Source organism: Canis lupus, chromosome 24 (assembly GCF_048164855.1).
Source record: "Canis lupus baileyi chromosome 24, mCanLup2.hap1, whole genome shotgun sequence".
Taxonomy (NCBI): domain Eukaryota; kingdom Metazoa; phylum Chordata; class Mammalia; order Carnivora; family Canidae; genus Canis; species Canis lupus.
The window spans coordinates 30,767,221-30,789,097 of record NC_132861.1 but is presented as its reverse complement, the minus strand read 5'-3'; the positions used below and the strand labels follow the sequence as shown (position 1 = coordinate 30,789,097).

At 35.7% G+C, this 21,877-nt stretch overlaps 1 protein-coding gene across 9 annotated transcripts in view; it reads left to right on the top strand.

The window, feature by feature from the left end:
* The window catches only part of FZD3 (frizzled class receptor 3), a 107,042-nt gene that overhangs the window by 18,808 nt on the left and 66,357 nt on the right, over positions 1-21,877 (top strand). For 6 of the 9 annotated variants that reach the window (XM_072796138.1, XM_072796137.1, XM_072796134.1 and 3 more), the window contains exon 3: positions 16,645-16,841. The exons of 1 other annotated variant lie outside the window; for it this stretch is intronic. In XM_072796138.1, coding sequence (XP_072652239.1) covers positions 16,645-16,841 — 197 coding nt within the window. Of the gene's footprint in view, positions 1-1,255; positions 1,576-16,644; positions 16,842-21,877 lie in introns of those variants that run through there. 2 more of the 9 variants (XM_072796141.1, XM_072796139.1) reach the window with 2 other exon arrangements.

Here is a 21,877-nt window from a genome sequence, read left to right as displayed (position 1 = left end):
TTTATTTTTAATAACCCCAACAGTTCTTTTTTGTTTAGTTCTCAGTTACAGTGGGCAGGAGTTAGTATATATTAAATATATTTTGATTGAATGAGTGAAACACAAGAAGAACTTGGTAAGTACCACCGAAAGAAGGCATAAAGTGCTAAGGGGATTTGAAAGAGAGAATTTTCTGTGGAAGGAATCACTTGTAGATGGTATTTGAATGAAAGACAGGGTTTCTTTTTGTTTTTTGTGAGAGAATAGTGTAATATACTCCTATATGGTAGTAATTATTAACATTTTGTGGATAGGCCTTTTAGAAAATGAATTTGATTGCAATTCATGGTTTTTATCTTCAGAATACATGCATTATCAGATTTGCTTCTCTTATTGTCTTTTGTTAGTTTACTGTTTAGATGGTATGCTTGAAACAAACAACAATCTAGTGAAACGGCTTAAGAAGTCAGGAATTAAGAATCTTGTAAATTGAAAAATGTACGTAAGGTATTGGAGAATTAATAGCATTTAGTTATTTCTGACTTTAAGAAAAAAATAGTATTTTAAGTTTTTTCTTTGATTTTCTTGTGTGACCAATCACTTTAAAGGAATACCTTTAAAATACTTATTTTCAATTAAATTATGAAGCGTGATAGAATTTTGATCATCAGGTTTTATCTTTTGAGAGTGATCATAGTTCAGAACTGTTCATGGTATTTGAAATATTAAAATTTACTTCCTTAAAGAAAAGTCAAATTTATGGGCTCTTCTGGGAATTCCCCTTTGACTTAAGAATATAAATCTGTTCCTCTCATAATGGCAAATTTCTATAAACCAACTTACCGAAATACTGTTGAAAAGTATTTAGTACACTGTCCTCAAGGCATTTTTAAAAATTAAGATTTGCAAAAGAAAAAAATCTGTAGGATTAAAGGTATTTTTCAAACCTAGAATTTTTTTTTTTAAACCTAGAATTTTTAAATACAAAATAATTCTTAAAGTTTTAGATCTCTTTTCCTATGAGAATTTATTTTTACAGAAAAGGAGTTTTTTAAAGATCTAATTTTAAATCACTTGAAATTATTCTGAAAAGTTGTTTTTGAATAACTTCTTATTCTAGTTTGGATCTGAAATAAAATGAGTACCATTTTTTGAGTTTCCAGGGCCACTCCACATTTGGTTTCGCTTTTAGTGAATTTAGACAAATATTCCCGAACGCAGTAGGATACAGTTTCTATGGTTACCAGACACTTTGTAGAGTGACAAAGATCGGAATTCTGATTCTCATGAGTCAAAATTTGGCCTTTGACTCTGTCCCCTTTTCATACCCCTTGCTAAGCTTGGGCTGTTGCTGTGCTTGAAGGCTTGTCAGCTAGCAGGTTCCTATGGTAACGGGAATGGAAATTTGAAAGAAGAAAGAGAATGGGAGCACAAAGGCTTGGTTGATTTGAATTTGAACAAAGAATGGAAGGTTCCGTGTAGTGCACCTTTGTTATAGAAACCAGAAATTTAATTTTAGGAAAGTTACTTTTCAGTTTGTAAACTTCTATACCCTGGTCTTGATTTAGCGAACAAAAAGTATTACTGTTTAAGGAGGTATGCAGTAGAAATCTTTAAAAAATTAATCAGCTAAATTGTTTTTCTATTTGATAAAGCTTTAATAGTATTCCTAATCTAATATTTCTCAACTTTACCATATGCAGACTACCTCATTTAATTTTGATTTTGCTTAGGTTAAAAAATTGTTAAAGCAATTTGCTCATTTGAAAAACATTAGTATTTTTGTTTTTATATAACTGCTTTATTGAGGTATAATTAGTGTACAGCAAACGACCCATTTGAAATGTTCAGTGTTTTGACAAATGTGTATGTCCATGAAACCATTAATACAATCAAAATATAGAACATTTCCATTACCCCAGAAGCTTTCTTGTGTGCCTTTGTAGTCTACCCTCCCTCTTCACTCCCTGCTCCAAGCCACCACCTGTTTTCTGTCACTGGATTAGTTTTCATTTTCTAGAGTTTTATATACATGTAATCATATGTTATCTACTTTTTTATGTCTGGTTTCCTTCACCCAGCATAATGATTATGATATTCATCCATGTTCTGTTTTGCTTTTTAATCACATCATTCCAATTGACTTTCACTTGTTAGTGACAAGGGAATTCAAATTTAGCCGGGTTCCTTAGGCCCACCGTATAGGAAGGATAGCTATAGCTCTGTTAACTTGCAGCTCTTTCCTAATCCCCTTTTAAGCTTTACTGGGTTCTGTATGCTATTTTATATACTGTTATTTATATGTTATTAAAACCATCTTACAGAGGAGAAAACTCAAGTTGAGAGATGTAGAACAAATTGCTTAAATTCAGGGGCTCTAGATAGGAATGCCAGGGTCTTGACTCTTGGGTCTGTCTTTGTAGCTCTGTGATCTTGGGCAAGTTACTTAATTTCAGGTCTCATTTTCTTCATATGTATTATAAAATGTGATCAATAATTATAGTACCTACCTTATGGGATTATCAAGAAGATTAAATGAGATAATATGTGTAAGGCACTTAATTTACTGCCACTTTACTGTCAGTAAATGCTAGCTGAGATACACAGCAGAGGGTACTTACAGCTAATAAGTGGCAGGAGCATAAACTTACAGCTTTAGGCTTATTGCAGGCAGCACAAAATAATCACTTAAATCAGTTTTATAATTCATCAGTAATTCACAGATGGAGGTTTTACTAACATAGTAACATAATATCAAATTGGTTGATATTTTATTTGTTGCTAAGTACCAAGCAAGTTTTGAGACTTAAGACATACATAAAAATAAGGGTGCTTGGGTGGCTCAGTTGGTTAAGTGTCTGCCTTTGGCTCAGGTCATGATCTCAGGGTCCTGGAACCAAACTCCACGTTGGGCTCCGTGCTCAGCAGGGAGTCTGCTCCTCCCCATGCTCATGCTTGAGTGCTCTCTCTCAAATAAGTAAAAACATACGTGTGTGTATGAGATGTATGTACATACATCAACATGTGAATATAATAACGTTTTTAACTTTTAATTTAAAAATAATTAGAAACTCATGGAAAGTTGCAAAAAGAGTACAGAGAAATTCTGTGTACCCTACCTAGCCCCCACCTTCAACCCCCAGTCTTCGTATCTTATATAACTGTCATACAGCTCAAAACTAGGAAGTTAACTTTGGTACTATCTATAGAACTTATCATATTTCACCAGTTTTTACATGTACTCATTTTGTGTGTGTATATGCATATATCTGTGTGTGTAGTCTTTGCAGTTCTTTTTCAATAAGCTCTATGCCCAAAGTGGTGCTTCAGCTCACAACCCCTAGATCAAGAGTCACATGCTCCACCAACTGAGCCAACCATATGCGCTCCTAGTCTTTGCAATTTTATCACATATATAGATGTGTATAGCCACTTCTACAATTAAAGAACTGTTTTATCACCACTAAGGGATTCCCTTATGTTTCCTTTTTACCTCCTTTCTTTTCCCAATACTAAGCAACTACCACTTTGTTCTCTTATCCATAATTTTGTCATTTCAAGAATTTTATATAAATGGAATCATACAGTATGTAGTCTTTTGAGTTTTTTTCACTTAGCATAATGCTGTTTGAGATCTATACAAGTTCTGTGTATTAATAGTTACTGTTTTCAATTTCTGAATATTTTGTTATACAGTTATACCACGTTTTGTTTAATCAGCCACCCATTGAAGAACATTTAGGTTGTTTCAGCTCTTTGCTATTACAAATAAAGCTGCTATGAACATTGATGTACAGGTTTTTGTGCAGACATAAATTTTTATTTTGGAGGGATAAATGCCCAGGAGTGTGATTGCTGTGTCATTTGATAAGCATATGTTTGGAATTTTAAGAAACTGCCATTTTCCCTAGTGGTTGTACCATTTTACATTCTCACCAGCAATGTAGGTGAGATTTACTTTCTCTACATTCTCACTACCAGTTAGTATTATCATAAATTTTTAATTTCAATTTTTCTGATACACATATAACAATACCTCATGTGGTTTTAATTTGCATTTCCCTTATAGCTAATGATATTGAACATCTTTTCATATGCTTATTTGCCATTCATATGTCCTTTTTGGTAAAATATCTGTTATGTCTTTTGTTCATATTGCAATTGAATTGTTTCTTATTTTTGTGTTGTTAGAGTTCTATATATAGTCTGGTTACAAATCCGTTGTTGGATATATGGTTTACAAATAGTTTATCCTACTCTGTAGTCTGTCTTTAACTTTTAACAAGGTCTTTAAGAGAACAGAAGTTCTAAATTTTAAATAAGTCTAAAACTTCCAGGTTTTTTTTTTTCCTTTGGTGTAATTTCTAAGAAATTCACCTAATTCTTAGTCTGGAGATTTTTTCTTGTTTGGTTCTCTTGGTTCATTCTCTTATCTATAAATATCCACTTCTTCCAGCACCATTTGTTGAAAAAACTATCCTTTCACCATTGAATTGCTTTTGCTCCTTTTTCAGAAATCGATTGTCCATCCTTGTATAGGTTTAATTCTAGGTTCTCTGTTACATTCTATTGATCTTTTGTATCTGTGTCTCCACTGATATTGCACTGTCTTGATTACTGTTAGCTGTATAGTAAGTCTTAGAATTGGATAGCATGATTCTTCACACTTTTTTTTTTTTCAAAGTCTATTCTTTTGGGGGTTTCTTTTCATATAATTTTAGAATAAACTCATCTTTACTAAAAGTCATGCTGAGTTTTGATACAAATTTCATTAAATCTGAAATCATTTAGGGGAGAATTGGCATCTTTACTGTTGAATCTTCAACCCAGAAATAGTGTTATTATGGGTTGAATTGAGTTGCCCTAAAATGCATATGTTGAAGTTCTAACCCCTAGTACCTCAAAATGTGACCGTATTTGGAAATAGGATCATTACAAATGTAATTAGTAAAGATGAGCTCATACTGGAGTGGGGAAGAGCCCTAATTCAACATGACTGGTGTCCTTAGCGAAAGGGAAATTTGGGGGCACCTGGGTGGCTCAGTCGTTTAAGCATCTGCTTTTCGGTTCGGGTCAGGTTAGGGTCATGGTCCCAAGGTGCTGGGATCGATCCTATGTCAAGTTGCCCTGCTCAGTGGGGAGACTGTTTCTCCCTTTCTTTCTTTCTTTTTTTTTTTTTTTAAAGATTTTATTTATTTATTCATGAGAGACACACACAGAGAGAGAGAGAGAGATGCATAGACACAGGCAGAGGGAGAAGCAGGCTCCATGCAGGGAGCCCAACGCGGGACTTGATCCTGGGTCTTGAGGATCACACTCCAGGCTGCAGGCGTTGCTAAATTGCTGTGCCCCCAGGCTGCCCTTTTTTTTTTTTTTTTTTTTTTTTTAAGTGTTTCTCCCTTTCTGCCCCTCTTCCTGTTTATGCTTTTTGTCTCTCTCGCTCTCTGGCTCACTTTAATACATAAAATCTTAAAAAAGAAAGAAAAGGGAAATTTGGACACAGACATACTAGAGGGAAGAACCCGTGAAGAGGCACAGGGAGAATGCAATGTGAAGATCGGATTTATGCTATCACAATCCAAGGAACTGCCAGAAACTAGGAGAGAGACCAGGAGCAGATCCTTCTCTTGCACCTTCAGAGGGAACATACATGGTTCTGCCAACATCTTGATCTCGGACTTCTAGCTTCCATAAATGTGAAACAGTGAATTTCTGTTGGTTAAGCCCCTCAGTTTATGGTACTTTGTTACAGCACTTCTAGCAAACTAATACACTGTGTGTTTGTTCATTTATTTATATTCCTTCTTTTATTTTGTCATCATTTTATATTTTTCTGCGTACAGGTTCTAAACCTGTTTTGTCAAATTTATACCTAGGTGTTTCTTTTTTCTTTCTTTTTTTAGTGGTTGTAAGTATTGCTTTAGTTTTCTTACGCTTTTTATATTTAGAATGCAATTTTACATAGAAGTAGAATTAGGCCGGGGTGCCTGAGTGGCTCAGTCATTTGAGAGTCTGATTTTGGCTTAGATCGTGATCTTGGGGTCCTGGGATCGAGCCCTGTGTGTGGCTCCCAGCTCAGTGGTGAGTCTGCTTCTCTCTCTCCCTCTGCCCCTCCCCTTGCTTGTGCTCTCTGTCTCTCAAATAAATAAATAGAATCTTAAAAAAAGAAAACACCCTAGTTAGGGGCGCCTGCATGCCTCTGTCGGTTAAGCATCTGACTCTTGTTTTTGGTTCAGGTTGTGATCTCCTGGTCGTGGGATTGAGCTCCACAACTGGCTCTGTGCTTAGTGGGGAGTCTGCTTGGGATTCTTTCCATCTGCCCTTCCCCATAGCTCATGTGTGTTCTCTCTCCCTTAGTCTCTCAAAAAGGACAAATAAATAAATAAATAAAAGAATTGTTTTTTTTTTGTATGTTTTTCTTATGTCTTGCAACCTTGCTGAACTCACTAGTTCAAGGAGCTATTCTTTGTAGATGCCTTGGGATTTTCTATGTAGATATTAATGTTAACTGCAAATAGGAACAGTTTTATTTCTTTTTCTTACATCTATACCTTTTCCCCCCTTTTCTTGCTTTATTGGGTTGGCAGGATTTCCATTACCATATTGCATAATAGTGGTAAGAGCGGGGACACCTGGGTCAGTGGTTGAGGATCTGCCTTTGGCTCAGGGTATGACCCTGGGGCTAAGGATCTAATCCTGCATTGGGCTCCCTGTGAGGGGCCCGCTTCTGCCTCTATGTCTCTGCCTTTCTGTCTCTTGTGAATAAATACATAAAACTTTAAAAAAAAAAAAAAGAGTGGTAAGAACAGACATCCTTCCCTTATTTCTAATCTTAGGGGTAAGCAACTATGTTTCACCGTTAATTATGATAGCTATAAGATGTTTGTAGATGCTCTTTATCAAGTTAAGGAAGTTACCCTCTGTTTCTAGTTTGTTGAAAACTTAAAATCATGAGTGCTTCCTCTGCATCATTTGGCATTATAATGTATTTTTCTGTTAGCCTGTTAATTTGGGATTAATTGATTTTTGAATATTGAACCAGCTGTGAGTTTCTAGAGCAAATCCTACTAGGTTGTGGTATAGAATACTTATATTTTTGGATTTGCTTTGCTGTTACTTTGTTAAGGACTTTACATTTTGTTTCTGAGGAATATTGGTTTGTAGATATATGAAAGCATTCTATTTTGATGAAGTCTGATATATCTATATTCTTTTGTATTATCTTTATTTGATTTTAATATTAAGCACCTCTTGCTTTGTAGAATTAGTTGGAATATGTTCTCTTCTTTGCTGTTTTCTTGAAGAGATTATGTAGAATTGGTGTTAATTATTCTTTAAATGTTGTTAGATTTTATCCAGGAAACCATCTGACTTGGACATTTCTTTTTCTGGATGTTTTTAACCACAAATTCAAATTCTTAGTAGTTACAGGTTTCTTCAGATTATCACTTTAATTTTGGGAGAGTTTTTGTAGTGTAGCTTTGAGGAATTTGTCTACTTCTTCTAAGGCACCTAGTTTATGTGCATAGGTTTGTTTGTAATATTCCCTTATTGTCTTTTTAATGCCTACAGAGCCTCAGTGACATCTCTTTTATTCTTGATATTGGTAATTTGTGCTTTTCCTTTTTCTTTGTCTTTTCAGAACCTTACCAATTTTATTGGTAGTTTCAAAGAACCAGCTCTTATTTGAGAATTTCTATTTTCTGTTTTCAATTTCATTGATTTTTCTAATTTATTATTTCCTTCCCTTTGCTTTATTTTGTTCTCTGGGCTATTATGAATAATGCTGTTCTGCTGTGAAAATTCATATACAAGTTTTGCCTTGGGGATGCCTGGGTAGCTCAGTGGTTAAGCGTCTGCCTTCAGCTCAGGGCGTGATCCTGGAGTCCCAGGATCGAGTCCCCCATAGGGCTCCCTGCATGGAGCCTGCTTCTCCCTCTGCCTATATCTTTGCCTTTCTCTGTGTGTGTGTCTCTCATGAATAAATAAATAAAATCTTTAAAAAAAGAAAAGTTTTGCCTTGAATACCATTTTTAATTTACTTTTACTTTTAACTTATATTGAATATCATTTAATAATTAATATACCTAGGACTGGAATTGCTGGATCATATGATAATTTATGTTTAACTTTTTTTTTTTTAGGATTTTATTTATTTTAGAGAGAGAGACAGAGATAGTGAGAGAGGAGAGCATGAGCCGGAAGGAAATGGAGAAGCAGGCTCCTCACTGAGCAGGGAGTCAGACTGGGGATCCCTGGTTTATGACCTGAACCCAAGGCAGACAGTTAACTGACTGAGCCACCCAGGTGCCCCTCTGTTTAACTTCTTAAGGAATCACCAAATTTTTTTCTGTAGTGGTTCACATGATTTACATTACCATAGCAACACATAAGGGTTCTGATTTCTTCACATCCTTCTCAACACTTCTTATTTTCTGTTTGTTGTTCGTTTTTTTATTTTCTGTTTTTTAGATCACAGCTATCTTAGTGGGTGTAATATAGTATCTCATTGTGGTTTTGATTTGTATTTCCCTGATGATCAGTGACATTGAACATCTTTTTATGTGTTTATTAGCCATGGTATAACTTCTTTGGAGAAATGTCTATTGAAGTTTTTTTGTCCAAAAAATTGGGTTGTCTTTTTGTTGAGTTGTGGGAGTTTTTTGTTTTCTGTGTACTAGACACTTACCAGATGTGTTTTATAAATATTTTTTTCCAGTTTGTGGATTGTCTATGTACTCTCCTGATAATGTCCTTAGATACATGAAGCATTTTATTTTGATGAAGTCTAATATGTCTGTTTTTTCTTTTGTACTTGTGCTTTTATTGTCAAATCTAAAACCATTGCCATCCAAGATCATGAAGATTACCTCTGTTTTCTTCTACAAGTTCTATAGATTTAGCTCTTAAATGTAGATGTTTATCCATTTTTAGTTAATTTTTGTATGTGGTATAATGCAAGGGTCTCCAGCTTTATTCTTTTGCATGTTTAGACTTATGCCAGTACCAGAGTATTTTGATTACTATAGCTTGTATTAAGTTTTGAAATTGGAAAGTATGAGTAGTCCAATTTTGTTCTTTTTTATTCAAGGTGGTTTTGATCAGTTCAGACGCTCTTGCAATTCCATATGAATTTTGGGATCAGCTTTTCCATTTCTGCAAAAAAAAAAAAGGCAATTGGGATTTCTGAAGGGATTAGATTCAATCTGTAGATCATATTAGGGAGTATCACCATCCTTTTTTTTTTTTTCTTTTTTAAAGATTTTATTTATTCATAGAGAGAGAGAGACAGGCAGAGTCACAGGCAGAGGGAGAAGCAGGCTCCATGCAGGGAGCCCGACACGGGACTCCATCCTGGGTCTCCAGGATCACACCCTGGGCTGCAGGCGGCGCTGAACCACTGCGCCACTGGGGCTGCCCGGAGTATCACCATCTTAACAGCATTATCATTTAATCCATGAATACAGGATGTCTATTTATTAGGTCTTCTTCAGTTTCTTTCAGTAACACTTTATAGTTTTCTGTCTTGTACCACACTGGTTAACTTTCTTAAGTATAGGATGCTATACTTTCTTTTTGATGCTCTTAAAAATGGATTTTTTCCTTAGTTTCCTTTTCTATTGGTGATTTTTTAAAATTTCCTTTTTAATATATTCCTGGAATGTAGAAATATGACTTTTATCTCAATTGATTTTTATATAAAGTGTTTGTAATAAATTCATTTATTCTAATGGTTTATAGATTATCTTGGATTTTCTTTGTAACAGGTTTTATTAGTCTAATTCTGTTAGAAGACGGAAGCACTCAATGATTTAAACAAGGGAAGAATAAAATAAAGAATAAGTAGTATAGGAGAGTATAAGATAGCTCAACAGGGTTCTCTGGGGCAGAGGGACAATCTTGGAAGGGACTACCAGACCCCAAGGCTCAGACCTTAATTATAGGTGATATAGTTGCTGCTCAATGGGTGGCAGAGAAATTCACTGGGTTAGTTGGGCCAGAGCTGGTCCACAGTTGCTGGGCAAGCAGGAAGCAAGTCTTAAGGTCATGGGGAAAAGTTAGCTGATGATTCAGCAAGAAGAGGGAGTCAGAGCACTGTTACAGGTAGGAGGCCTTGAGCATGCAGTGTCTTTATTGGAAGGGCTGCAGGAAGGGGGTCAACAGGCTACACAGTGATTGTGAGGCTACTCAGAGACCTTTCTGGGTACATGGGGGGACAGAGCACCATAGGTTTCTTTACATTTCCACTGCTGCCTGACTGTGCAGCAACCACAACCAACAAGGAAGCCTCTTTGTTCTGCAGTATTCCTCCAACATTCTTTATTGATAAAATTTAAATTCATGTTTAATGTAAAGGAGAAGTGGTGAAATGAATCCCATCTATTATCATCATTCAGCTGATATTGAAGGATGAATTTGGAACTGATAGGTAGAAGTTTGGTAACTGGAACACTAGTCATATATGAATAATGATAGTTTCTATCTGATCCACCTTTAATTTTTATATTTCTTTCCTTCTAATTCTTTTACATTTTTTTCTTTTTCTTTTCGTACTGTCCTAATGAGGACTTTAAATACAATAAGATGGTGATAAGAGATATTTTTGCCTCATCTTTGATCTTGGGAAGCTTTCAGGAATTTACCACCAAGTATGAGGTTTGCTGTAATTTGATGTATGTACTCTCCATAAGATTTGAGGAAATTTCATCTTACTCTGCAAAGAGTCTTCATCATAAATGAGTGTTGAATTTCATCTAATACTTTTACTACATCTATATTATTAATGGATCATGTGATTCCCCCATTTTTCTATTAATGCTATTAATTACATTAATAGGTTTTTCAGATGTTAATCAGTGGTGTATCCTTAGGAAAAAAGTTCACTTGGTGAACTTTAAGATTTTATTTATTTATTTATTTATTTATTTATTTATTTATCAATCAGAGAGAGAGAGAGAGCATAAGCAGGGGGAGCAGCAGGTAGAGGGAGAGGGAGAGGGAGAAGCAGGCTCCCCACTGAGCAGGGAGCCTGATGTAGGGGCCTGATCCCAGGACCCTAGGTCATGACCTGAGTCGAAGGCAGACGCTTTAACCAATTGAGCCACCCAGGCGCCCTTATTATTTCTTTTTTACATATTCTGGATTAATTTACTAACATTGGGACATGATTTTTTTTTAAGATTTTTTTATTTATATATTCATGATAGAGAGTCAGAGACAGGCAGAGGGAGAGGCAGGCTCCATGCCAGGAGCCCCACGCGGGACTGGATCCCAGGACTCCAGGACCACGCCCTGGCCCAAAGGCAGGTGCTAAACCGCTGAGCCACCTAGGGATCCCCGGGACATGATTTTTATATCTATAATCATGAGGAATAATTTTCCTTCTTAGATAGTTCCTTTTAGGTTTTATTATAAAAATGAGGGTGATTTCATAAGATCAATTAGGAAAGGTTCCTTTTTCCCCCTTTTTAGGAAGAGTTTGTGTGTGATTACTGTGACTTCTTGCTTTGACATTTGACAAATTTGTCTAGTGAAGCCATCTTAACCTAGAGTTTTCTTTAGGGGAATCATTTCTAATAATGCATTAAGTTTCTTTGTAGATAGAGGATAGATTTTCTTTTATGAGTTTTGGTGAATTATGATTTTTTCCCCAAGGCATTTGTTCATTTCATCATGTCAAATATATTATTTATGGTTATCTACATTACTCTCCTTCATTCTTGATATTGGTAATTCACATTGCTGGTTGTTGTTGTTGTTGTTATTATTATTGCCTGTACCTTCTCTAAGTTTGGCCACTCTTTTTCTAGCTTCTTGGGATGGAGTTTATGTCATTGATTGTTTTTAGGCTTTCTTATTTTCTGATATGTGTATGTCAGGTTGTAAATTTCCTCTGAGTACAGCTTTTGCTGATATTTTATTGTCTTTATTTACTTTTATATATAGATTATATAACCTATATAATTATACATATAATTTAAATTTCAGTTATGATTCCCTTTGGTGATTATGGGTATTTAGAAGTTTGTTGTCCAATTTACAAATTTTTGAGCAATTGGGTTTGAGTTCTTTATTTTTAAGATTTTATTTATTTATTCATGAGTGACAGAGTGAGAGAGGCAGGGATGTAGGCAGAGGTAGAAGCAGGCTCCCCACAGGAAGCCCAAAGTGGGACTCGATCCAAGGACCTCAGGATCATGACCCGAACCAAAGGCAGACACTCAACCACTGAGCCACCCACGAGCCCCAATCCAGTCATTGTTGGGTATCATGATTATAAATATGTTATTTAGATCAAATTTGTAATTGGCTTGGTTAGGTTTTTGCATTCTTACAGAATTTTTGTCTTCCTCTTCCATCACTTACTGAGAGGTGTATCAATCTTTCCTCTCAGTGTGGGTTTGTACATTTTCCCTTTTGGTTTTGTCTTCTGTTTTTTATTAAAATAATTTGAAGCTGTATTAAGTGGTACATATAGGTTTAGATTTGCTTTTTGGTATTAATGTATTGATTCTATTCTCTTAGGAAATGCCCTTAACTCTGGGAATACTTCTAGTCAAAATTTACTCTGTTTTGGTTGGTTCTGGCATTACAACTTGCCTTTCCTCTACTTTTAACCTGTTTCTTTCTTTCTATTTTTTTTAAACATGTTTCTTTATGTTGAAAAATGTGTTTGGGGCTCCTGAGTGGCTCAGTCAATTAAGCATCAGCCTTCAGCTCAGGTTATGATCCCAGGGGTTCTAGAATGAAGCCCCCATATCAGGCTGCTCCGCGGGGAGCCTGCTTCTCCCTCTCCCTCTGCCTGCCACTCTCCCTGCATGTGCTCTCTCTCTCTCCCTCTGTCAAACAAATAAAATCTTTTAAAAAAGATATTGTAAACAGCATTTTTTTTTTTAACCTGGTCCAAAACTCTTAGTCCTTTACTTAGAGTTTTTAGTCCATGTGTATCTAATATAATTATTGGTGTATTTGAGCTAATATTTACTGTCTTACTAATTGAGTTCAATGTGTCCAAACTGTTTTGCATTTTTTTCTTTCCAGTCTTGCCTTCTTTTGTGTTATCTTATTTCCCTTATTTACTTCATTATGCATTCTTTTATTGTTTACCCTAGAAATTATGATATGTACTCTGATACTCAATACTCTAATAAAATCGTTATTTTAACCACTACCCATTAATGTTCTTTTGGCCTCCCATCTTTTCCATTTTATTATTATGCATATTAATATACCTGTGTTTTGTATGTATTTTAAGACATTATTATTTTGTAACAGAACAGAGAGTATTCATTTATATTTTTCATATATTCACCCCTTTTTTTGCTTTTAAATACTTTTGAGTTTTCATCTTTGATGTTCCTTTTGTCAGAAGAACTCTGAAGTATTCCTTGTAGTGTAGATTTCCTGCTGACTAATTTTCTCCCATTTTTTTGTCTGTCTGAAAATGTCTTGTCTTTGCCTTCATTTATGAAGGATTTTTTTTTTTAAGATTTTATTTATTTATTCATGAGAGACACAGAGAGAGGCAGAGACATAGGCAAAGGGAGAAGCAGGTTCCCTGTGGGAAGCCCAATGCGGGACTCAATCCTGGACCATGGGATCACACCCTGAGCTGAACGCAGACGCTCAACCACTGACCCACCCTGGCACCCTATGAAGGATATTTTTGTTGGCTATAGACTTGTAAGTTTGCAGTTACTTTCCCTTAGTTCTTTAAGTCATTCTATTGTTTCATGGTTTTCTGAAGTCAGCTCTGAGTGTTAACTGTTGCTCTGTTAAAGATAAGTTGTCTTCTCTGTCTGCCCCGCCCTCCCCAGGGGCTGCTTTTTAGGTATTTTTCTTCAGTTTTCAACAATTTAAATAACATTTTCCTAGGTGTGATATTCTTATATTTAACCTTCTTGGGGTTTGCAGAAGATTTTGAATCTGTATATTGTTGTCTTCAATTAGTTTTGGAAAATTCTCAGTCATTATCTTTTTATATATTGCCTTTGCCCATTCTCTTTCTCCTCCCCTTTTGAGATTACAGTTATGCATATCTTAGACTTTTCCACATCTTTTACATGTGTGTTATGTTCTTTTATGTATTTTTCAGTATTTTTTGGTCTGTGTGCTTCTGTTTGGGTATTTCCTATTGCCTTGTGTTTTCTGTTTTGCCGATTCTGTCTTCTGATAAATCCAATGAGTTCTCAGTTCCAGATTGTATATTTCAGTTATAAAATTTCCACTTGATTCTTTTTATAATAGATTGTGTGTATATATATATATATATATATATATATATATATATATATAATAAAGATTTTATATATATAATGTAATAGATATTATAATTTCAATTTCTGGTTGAAATTCTTCATTTTATTTTCTTGACATATTTGACGTAGTTATATACAGTCTTGTGTATTAGGTCCAATAGCTGGATCACTAAAGCACTATAATATTTTTCCTTGGTTTTAATCATTTGGCCCTCTCTCTCTCTCTCTCTCTCTCTTTTTAAGATTTTATTTATTAATTTGAGAAAGCCACAAGAGGAGAGAGAGAGAGAGTGCACACAAGCAGGGTGGGGAGGGGCAGAGGGAGAGGGAGAAGCAGGAGATTCCCTGCTGAGTAGGGGGCCCCACACAGGGCTCACTGATCCCAGGACCCGAAGATCATGATCTGAGCCAAAGCCAACTGCTTAACTGACTGACCACCCAGGCACCCCATATGGTCCTGTCTTTTGAAATGCCCAGTAATTTTTTGTTGAGTGTTAGACATTACAAAATGGTGAAGTTCTAGATGATGCTATATTACTACAGAGGTTCACCTTTCTTCTGAATAACAGATAAATGGTGGATCATCTTAATTCCATCAGAAGGGTCTGAATTGAGGCTGGGTTGCAGTTTTGGTAGGTCTCTGCCTCCTTTGATTTGCCCCTGCAACTGGAGTGTAGCCATTCAGAGGCTTCCAGGTGGGAGTCTACTTAGTTCACATCCCCTGGCAGGACTTGAACTTTAATCCATGTTTCCATGGTAAAACTGCCAAAATCTCCACTCTCCCTTTCAGAAGTTTTCTGCTTAGCTTCTTAGCTCCTACAGAATTTTCAGATATCTTGAAGGGAAAATTGGCTGTGTCAGACTCAGTCCTTGGCACTTTCCCTTCTCACCTACATCTTACTCCTTTCATTTTGAATTTTGTCTGTAGCCTTGTAGACCACCAAAGCTGTGCTGTTTTCTAGTACCAGCCTAGTCAAAGCCTGATTCTCAGCCTCTTGCCTCATGCTCAGATATAATAAGTGCCTCCTTGGAAAAGTAGTGGCACTTATCTGGCCACCTTTCCATATTTCCCTGCTCTCTGTATTCTTGGTCCCTCCAGTTCTTTTGCTTCAACCGTTCTTCAGTAGCTTTAAATAGATATTTTAAAACTTTTTTCCTATATTTTAAAATTGTTCTTGATGGAAACATTGTTTTAACACAAGCTGCTCCTTCATTCTTGGGAGTGATGGTCACATATAGTTTATTGTTACATATTGAATACCATATCCATTATACAGTTAATGTCTCAGTTTCTTTAAGTGACTCTTGGTTTTCTGACTGGATCTTGTATAGGAGGCCTTAAGAAAATACTACATATCAATGTAAAAACTGATTGATTCTTATTCAGTAGAAAGGCTTAGTAGTGAGAATATCTATTATCAGATCAAAATCAGCAATGACTCTGTAACTTATATAAATAAGTGGAAAAATAGGAGCACCTAGGTGGCTCAGTGGGCTAAGCATCTGCCTTCAACTAAGGTTATGATCCTAGGGTCCTGAAATCAAGCCCTGAGTTGGGCTCCCTGCTCAGCGGGGAGTCTGCTTCTTCCTCTCCCTCTGCCCTTTCCCCTGCTCATGCTCTCTCTTTCTCTCTCTCTCTCTCTGTCGCAAATAAATAAAATCTTAAAAAAAAAAAAAAGTGGAAAAGTATTTGATAGTCAAAAACTCAGGTGCATATTTATTGGGATATTTGATGTGTTCCTGTGGTTTTAATGATTATTTTAGCATCGTTTTATGTCTGGGGCCACTGTTTTTTCTTTTTGTTTTTCTTAATATCAGCTTACAGTGTCCTATTTACATTATGTGATATCAGAGTTAAAAATTTTTTTTAATGTAACAAGGACAAGAAAATATGAGACAAATGTGAGAGATCCTTCCCTCTCCCTCACTCTCAAAATAACTACTGCTATGTATAACTACTTCTCTTCCTCCACCCCCACTCCCTTTCCTCTTTTAGCATTTTGTCTGCTCTCTCCTGTTGATACTTGTTAGTTGAAGAAAATTTAGAAATCGAGATACATAAGAAGAAGAAAATTAAAATCTCTTAAAATTCTGTCATCAAGCAGTAATCACTTTTTGAGCATTTGGAACATATCTTTTATGGTTTTTTTCCCAGTGTGATTCTCAGCACTGTCTCTTCATTAATATCACCTCTAACAATTAAAATATACATATAGGTTCTGAAATAAACCTCAGTTTTAACCAATTCAGAAGCTTTAGGGATATAGCTGAGAGGATTTTGTTTCAAAAAAACAAAAAGTTGCCTTCAGAAATTTTTAAACTGGACGAAAAGAATATTATTCTATATAGGAAGTTTTAACTTGTATACAATTCTTTCTCTAATTATTCCATTTTAACTTCTTCCTAGCCATTCCACCCAATGGTGAATCTGGATTGTTCTCGGGATTTTCGGCCATTTCTTTGTGCACTCTATGCTCCTATTTGTATGGAATATGGACGTGTCACACTTCCTTGTCGTAGGCTGTGTCAGCGGGCTTACAGTGAGTGCTCGGAGCTCATGGAGATGTTTGGTGTTCCTTGGCCTGAAGATATGGAATGCAGTAGGTGCGAAAATCATAGATTTTCATGGATCATTGCTTAATGCTATATAGTATGTTTAAAATTATTTGTCTTCTAGTTCATCAATTTGAAAAACTTTTTTGAAGTATTTATTACCATTAATTTTGAAAAGCAGTTTCATGACCTCAGAATTGTTCATTTCCTTAGAAACTTGAAATCACAAAATGAAAACATGGAAAAGAGAAAAACGTTTGTGTGAAGAAATTTTTAAAAGAATTAAAAAACAATGAAGACATACAGTTGATTTTTCTTCCTCAAAAAATTTCTTTTCTGGTTATATAAGCAATGCAATTAGAAAATAGAAGAAAATATTCATTACCTCATCATTAAATGTCTTTAATGATGACTTAATGGAAGTTACATATCTGTATGATTTAAATGTGTTAATGACTAAAGTAGTTCTGTCTCTTTTTTTTTTTTGTCATGTATTAACAAACCAGAATTAGAAAATGAGAGATACTTTTCAGATCACTTCCAGTATATAGATTATAAGCATTTCCTAAAGACTTGAGGATGTTTACTAGATAATCTTATAGATTTATATGAGAGAATATTATTGTTAGTAATAATGTGCATAGTAATACTGTATTTTTTTACCTTTTTGTATTGTGAAATATTTCTAGAATAAGGAACAAATAAGATAAATGCATATGTGCCAATTGTCTAGCTTCATCCAGTCTTAACATTTTGGGATACTTGCTTTAGTCACTTTTTTTCTTTTTAAGAAATAATACAGAAAAAAAAAAAAAAAAGAAATAATACAGAGAGAGTTGAAAGTTCCTTCCTTGGTATCCCATCTTGATTTCAGTCCCTTCTTTCCTCCCCAGAGATGAGGTAATAATTATGTTGACCATGTTGTTCATCATTCTTATATTTGTTTTTATATTCTTACTACATATATATATATCTGTAAGCAACATTGAATTTTTAAAAATGTATTTATATCTGTAGATTTGGTTCATTCCTTTTAATTACTACATAATGAGCTATTAATATTCTGTAGTTATTTAGCCATTTCCTACTGATGGTCATTTAAATTATTTCTGGGTGTTCTCTGTTATCAGTAATGCTGCAGTGAACATTCTTCTTCACGTTTAAAATTAATTTTGTCCTCTCAAAATAGCTCTTGGGGGTAGGTGAAAAGCAGGTGCTATTCTCATTTGGCAGTTGGAAGAACTTCAGAAATAAAACAATAGTTTTGGGACACCTGGGTGGCTCAGTGGTTGAGTGTCTGCCTTGGCTCAGGTTGTGATCCCAGGGTTCCAGGATCAAATCCCACATTGGGCTCCCTATGTGGAGCCTGCCTCTCCCTCTGCCTATATCTCTGCCTCTCTTTCTGTGTCTCTCATTAATAAATAAAATCTTAAAAAAATTTTTTTCTTAGAGTCAGTTTACTGACATTTTGCTTTCTCCTATTTGTCCACTCTATTTCTCACTGTTCAAATGGTTTTCTTATCTGGTCCCATATAACCATCTACTTTCTCCCCTAACACATGGTAGTGTTTACATCCCTCTTTTAGAAGTCTGTTAATTTCTTGATGTTTGTAACAACAGCTAGAATTGCTTGGGCAGGAACTCTATTTTATGTTTCTTGTAGCTAACTCCCATTATTTAGTGGTCTTTTTATAGTAATAGTTTATATACAAGTATAGAAATCTCATTATCATCTTTATTTCTTTATTTTGATGGGATTAAATCTATTTTATGTCCTCACTTATTGCCTAGCACTAAGTAACTATGAAACCTTAAATTCTGGCAAACTAGTCTTTCATAACAACCTTTCATTCTTCTACATCTCTTTCACCTGTCTCCTATACTTCTTCAACTTCATAGAAGTGGTTAGACTTTGGGTTTGTTTGTTTTTTATAGCCTCCTAATAACTCTCTTCCTAATTTCATTTGTTTCCTTACTTACTAAGCTTTGTGGTCTGTCACTTGAAATGACACTCTTGCTAGCAATTTCAACTCATTCCTTCTATTGCACTTGTTCAGATTTCCAACTGGATTGATTCAACCCATTTCTTACAAATTAAGTATGCTCTATATTTAATGATGCCAACCATAGCAGTTCCTTTTTTAAATGATATCTATCGGGATCCCTGGGTGGCGCAGCGGTTTGGCGCCTGCCTTTGGCCCAGGGCGCGATCCTGGAGACCCGGGATCGAATCCCACGTCGGGCTCCCAGTGCATGGAGCCTGCTTCTCCCTCTGCCTGTGTCTCTGCCTCTCTCTCTCTCTCTGTGTGACTATCATAAATTAAAAAAAAAAAAAATGATATCTATCTATCTATCATCTATCTATCTATCTATCTATCTATCTATCTATCTATCTATCATCTATCTATCTATCTATTTATTTATGAAACAGAGAGAGAATAGAGGGAGAAGGAGAGGCAGACTCCCCACTGAACAGAGAGCCTGACATGGGGCTCAATCCCAGGACCCCAGAATCATGACCTGAGCCAAAGTGAGATGCTTAACCAGCTAAGCTACCCAGGCCACCTCTACTGTAGCAATTCTATTTGCTGTTTGTCTTTGGCACATTTCCAGTTTTGTCAACAAATAATTTCTGTTTATTCCTCTCAGTACTTCTGCCAAATCTATATCACTCACTTCAAACCCATATTTCACCCTTATTCTGTATTACATCCTATTCCCCTTATCTCATCTTGTCTTCTTTTCATGAAAATCATTTAAGCCATCATATGTGAACTATTGTGGTTTGCTACATCTCACACCAGTTATTCTCAATTTCTTTTTTTGGATCCTTTTTCTCTTTTACCCCTTGAGTATTGGTGCTTTCCAGAGTTCTTTTCCTGTTCTTTTTCATTCTGTGTGCTTTCCCAGGATGATCTCATCTCACTCATTTTAACTCTTACTCATCTGCTGCTGACTCCTACACCTAAATCTGTAGCCTTGACATCTTCTTTTTTTTTTTTTAAAGATTTATTCATTCATTCATTCATTCATTCATTCATGATAGACACACACACACACACACACACACACACACACAGAGGCAGAGACACAGGCAGAGGGAGAAGCAGGCTCCATGCTGGGAGCCTGATGCAGGACTCGATCCCAGGACTCCAGGATCGTGCCCTGGGCCAAAGGCAGGTGCCAAACCGCTGAGCTACCCAGGGATCCCCCTGTAGCCTTGACATCTTCTTGCTGCATTCCAAATCTGCATATCTAGCAACTATTGGAAATCATAGCCTGCATTTGTCTCAAATGCCTTAATTTCAACATATCTAAAATTGATTTATTCTGTTGCTCATTTTTTAATTTTCTATAAGTCAACTTCTGTTCCTCCTTCATTGAACTTAGCTCCCACATCCAATCAGTTATAAACTCTATTGTTTTTATCTAACTAATTTCATATCTGTCTCATTCCACCTGCCTTATATGGTTTTTATTTTACTTTTTAAATATTTATTTTATTTTTTTTATTTTTAAGTAATCTCTGCACCCAACATGGGGCTCAGACTTAGAACCCCAAGATCAGGAGTCGCATGTTCTACTAGTCAAGCCACCCAGGCACTCCGCCTTATCTAGTTTTAGTTCTTATTCAGCTAATATCTCTGCTCCCATTTTTGCCCAAGTCTGTCCTCCACACTGCTCCTTGTCATCTTTCTAATTACTTGGGTTGGATCTATATGAATATTTTATTTAACAACCATTAACTCAACAAATATAATTGGATGTGCTAGGCATACTAGTCTAGATGCTGAAGATAAGCAGTGAACAAAATATAGTCTTGGTTCTTATGGAACTAAAATTCTAGTGGTGGGAGATAAATAGATAATGTCAGATGGTAATGAATGCTAATAAGAAAAGAATAGGTTTGGGTGATAGTGATAAAATATGGGGAAGCAGAAGGACTCTTTTCTATGGAAATGTTGAGGAAGGCCTTTTGATAAAGTGGCATTGGAATAGGGACCCGAATGAAATAAGAGAACAAATAATGCAGGTATCTAGGGAAGAACGACCTAGGCATAGGAAACAACAGTTAATGCAAATGCTCGTAAATGGAAGCATGCTTGGGATAGTGAAAGAACAAGGGAACCAGAGAATCTGGAACCGAGTAAGTTAGGAACGGAAGGACATCAGATCAGAAAGTACTGGCAGTAGGTTGTTTGTAGCTCCGAAACGGAGTTTGGATTTGACTCTGCATGAGATAGGAAACCGTTTAGAGGACTTTGAATGGAAGAGACATGATCATGAGCATAGGAGTGGCATGTCTGTAAAGGATCACTGACTGCTGTGTACCTATGGAGATCAATTGGAAGATACTCCAGAAGTCCAGGAGAGAGGTATTAATGGCTCAGATGGGACAGAGGCAGTAGAGGAAATGAGAAGATATAAAGTGCAGTGATAGAAATTGCTGATAGATTGAAAGGGAAAAGATTTCAAGTATGACCCCAAGGTTTTGGGCCATAACTAGAGGAATTTAATTAACCAATGGGGAAATTGAAGGAATAGAAATCAAGAGTTTGGTTTTTGGAAAGGGTATAGAGTGAAGTGTATATATGTTGAGTGGTGGCTGGATATATAAATATAGCCATAAAAACATAAAGCATAACTTTGCATGGTTTTAAATTTTATATCACTGTTTACACATTCATGCACTTGCTCACTCACTTGCTCTCTTCTGCAATATGCTTGTCTCTTGAACCTCATCTCCTGTCACAAGTCATGCACATGTCATGCTCCAGCAATATTAAACCACCCTGTTCAAATCTCTTTGCCAGTGCTTGCATTTCTTACTAGAATACTGATTGGCATACTACCAGAATTGTCAAATACTGATTCAAAATCTTGTATTTGTCCTTTACCTTATGAAGTTTTTCATAATCATGTCTTTTGGAAGAATTAATCCTTTTTATTATTTTTATACTTTATATAAATTTTGTTTGCTTTGTATATCCTACTGTCGAATTTTGTGTTTACAAGTTTGTATCTCCTTTTAGACTGCAGGATGGAAAGCCTGTGTTTTTTGTCTTTTTATGTTTAATCCCTGACAT